The sequence below is a fragment of the Microchirus variegatus genome (genome assembly GCF_963457635.1).
Source record: "Microchirus variegatus genome assembly, chromosome: 22".
Taxonomy (NCBI): domain Eukaryota; kingdom Metazoa; phylum Chordata; class Actinopteri; order Pleuronectiformes; family Soleidae; genus Microchirus; species Microchirus variegatus.
In genome coordinates this window covers 8830895-8834024 of record NC_139823.1, presented here as the reverse complement: position 1 = coordinate 8834024, position 3130 = coordinate 8830895, and the positions used below count along the sequence as shown (strand labels likewise).

General features: G+C 40.5%; 1 protein-coding gene across 1 annotated transcript; it reads right to left on the bottom strand.

The window, feature by feature from the left end:
* Positions 1 to 2161: 2161 nt before the first annotated feature.
* LOC310943426 (beta-1,3-galactosyltransferase 1-like) lies at positions 2162 to 3130 on the bottom strand (the record flags this gene model as incomplete). The annotated part of the gene is made up of 1 exon (XM_083908989.1): positions 2162 to 3130. The coding sequence occupies one exon, from the start codon at positions 3128 to 3130 to the stop codon at positions 2162 to 2164; it is 969 nt and encodes a 322-aa protein (XP_083765115.1).

Below are 3130 nucleotides of genomic sequence, written 5' to 3'. Positions count from 1 at the left end.
GCTACTGTTATATTACATTATCATGAAAAGTTCCATAGAACATCTCTAGCTCTAAATCATTCTGAATACCCTACTTTAGGACTGTGGCAGCAACATTTTACAAACTAAAAGTAAACTAAAACACTAAGTGTAAAAGAAGTTGTATAACTTAAAAAATATATATATATAAAATGTATTTATATTTTTTTGTATAACTTTTCAATATAAAAAAAAACCAACATACAATATGCAACAACCAACCCATTTTTGGGATAGATGTTTTCACAGTAACTGTCACATTAGCTTACTAAAAGCTTGAAAAGGAAGGTTTTGGACATGAATGCCAATTTATATTTTCTTTTGAGAAACAAATCAGGTCAGAAGCAGTGATTCCATGATTGCTATTCCACCAAATACATATGGTGATCATACATCCAGTTTTACTTTAGCAGTGCAGTTTAACGCATACATACATACAATTATGACACCAAGGTTCGCTCAGGTTCGATCAGAAATAATATCTTCAGACGTTCAGTACTAAGCTAGACTAATGAGGAGCTGGTGGCAGAGAACAATAGAACAAAAAAAATATATAAACAGAAAACACAGCAGAGATTCTCAGAGAGAAGAGGCACGGTAATACGTACGTATAAATAAGTAAAGAAACATCAGGCAAATTCATGAAAAAGACCATGTGGTGAATCCAGCTATCTGTACCAAATACTAAGGGAAATGACTGATTTAAATGTTTCTGACAGCCTGGTCTGGTCGGAGATTAATTATATACTATAGCTAATTTTCAGCCTCTTATTTGATATTTATTCATAACAAAGTGCAAAAAGGTGAGAGAGCAGCATTGGTGCAACGCTAGTTTTATCTTAACTGATCTAAATTTGTATACTCATTAAATTGTAAATAATACAAAAATGTGTAATATTATAGCTGTAATAATTGATACTGTATTGTTTGCTGCCCAGTAATACTCTTCTGGCTCGCACCCTACAGTAATATCAGGTGCTGAGTCATGGCCATTCAGTGTCTTTCCAAAGGACACTTTGTTGTTAGTGTGGTGTGAGAGCTTGAACCAAGGTCATCGTCATGACTAAAACACTGTCACTCCCCTTTAGGCCGCACTACTTAAAGGTCCAGTGTGTAAGAATTATCTAATGAGGTGAGAATACAAAGAGAACAAAGGGAGGACTCCCCCACTGATGGCACTTTTCCACTGTACAGTTGTAGCACGGTTTGGGTCGTTTTTCATTGCTATAGTACCTCCTCGATGAGTCATCATGTGACGGCTGCACGAAACTGCCGTGATGTAATTTGATACGCAAATTGCATCACAAACACACAAACACACAAACTAGCAGACTCCTCTGTTAAATACTGATATTTTAGACATTTCCTTGCTAAATGCATGTTTTTGTCATTTTTTAAAACGTTTTTTGACCGATCTTCAGTTGGGTATTGTTCGGTTTTCTTCTTGTGTCGGACGTCGTGCTCATGTCTCTTCCAGTGATTTTTTGACTTTCTGTCAATCAGTGGCCGGCAGCCTGTAGTACCTGTAGGTACAATCGCTAATGGAAAAACAAAGCATTCAAGTTCAACTTCAGAAATTATCGCATGGGAAAAGCTTCAACTCTCTGCTAAGCGTACTCTTGTCTTTTTATCTGTTTATGCCTCAGGTATATGGGGGGGCAGAGCATTTCTTCTTTGTTTGCATGGCGAGCTTATGCTTCAAAATGTTCGGGCTGCTGTAGAAACACGGTGATGGAAACTAGTAGACTACTTGCCTCAAATAAATGTAAAAAGCTTATTATATGGCTACTGAAAACCAAGAGTTTTAAAAGTGATTATACGCATATACAACCATACCTATGGGTAGTATATTCATATTTAATCAGTAAACTCTCCTAACTTTTACACACTAGACCTTTAATGATTAATGCTGCTAGATTTGACTTTTTAACTACAGTATATGTGAGCATATGCACTTTACAAGCCCCATGCATTCATTAACAATCATGAGGTGCAATCAGCAGAAACAGACAGCAATGGGCATCGATGGGAACATCTATCATGTAGCAGAGACTTGTAGCAGCCCTCAATGGTTTACATTAATCAGTTCAAAAAGGAACAAAGGCAAAAACAAAATATATATTGTTCATTTTCCTTATGTCCACTAGCATCTCAGGTGCTTCTTGCTGGACATGTCATTCCAAATGCGGTGCATCTCCTCCGGCGAGATCTGGTGGACCGTGATTACCCGTCGATATCTGCACAGACTGTAGGCCATTTTCCAGTGATGGAAGCCACTGTTCTGAAAAAGGTGTATATCCAGTTTACGCAAACACAATCCCACATACACATCCTCCAGGTGCAACAGTCTCGTGTGAAGTGAAGTCTTGAAGATTAGCTCGGCTACGTCTGCTGAGAACACATATCCAGTGCCCGAACAGAAAGCTGGGTATTTATTGTCAGGATACAAGTCCCTGGACATGTACCACTTACTGCGCATATCCCTAATGGGTCCACCGTTTATCACGTAGCCGGTGAAATATCGTCTTCTAGGTTTAGTGGTGGGCTTCAGGAGCTTGTAGATCAGGTTGTCCATGTTGACAAAGATGTCACTGTCCGTCTTCATGACATACTGTGCTTTAGGGCAGAAGGTAGCCACCCAGCGCATGCCCATCATGGTCTTGAGAGTGAGGTTGTGGTAAGAATCGATGAAGTTCTCCACCACAATGTCGTGGAAAATCTGACTCTCCTGCTCCACCATACGGTTCAGGACGGAGTCGGTGTTCCAGCCGAGCAGGAAGATGGTGAGGAAGCGAATGTCACTGAAGGTGCTTTCGTCCCCCCAGGTTTCCCGGATGGCTTGCCTTGCATCAAACTCCTTGTGCGTGGTGCTGATGAGGATGACCAGGAAGGGAGCGACACTTTCGCACTTCTTGGGTTCGTTGATTACAAATTCATAGGTGTGTGGGTTGTTGCTGAAGGTGATGTTTTTTTGGGGCTTTGCCATCTTGCGTATGGACACAGACATGTGGCCGACGAAAGTGGACGTTGGACGAGATGTACTCAAGTACCAGAGAGCGCTCGCCCAGCAGACCACTGTCAGGTATAAACATGACACCTTTGAAGGCATCAT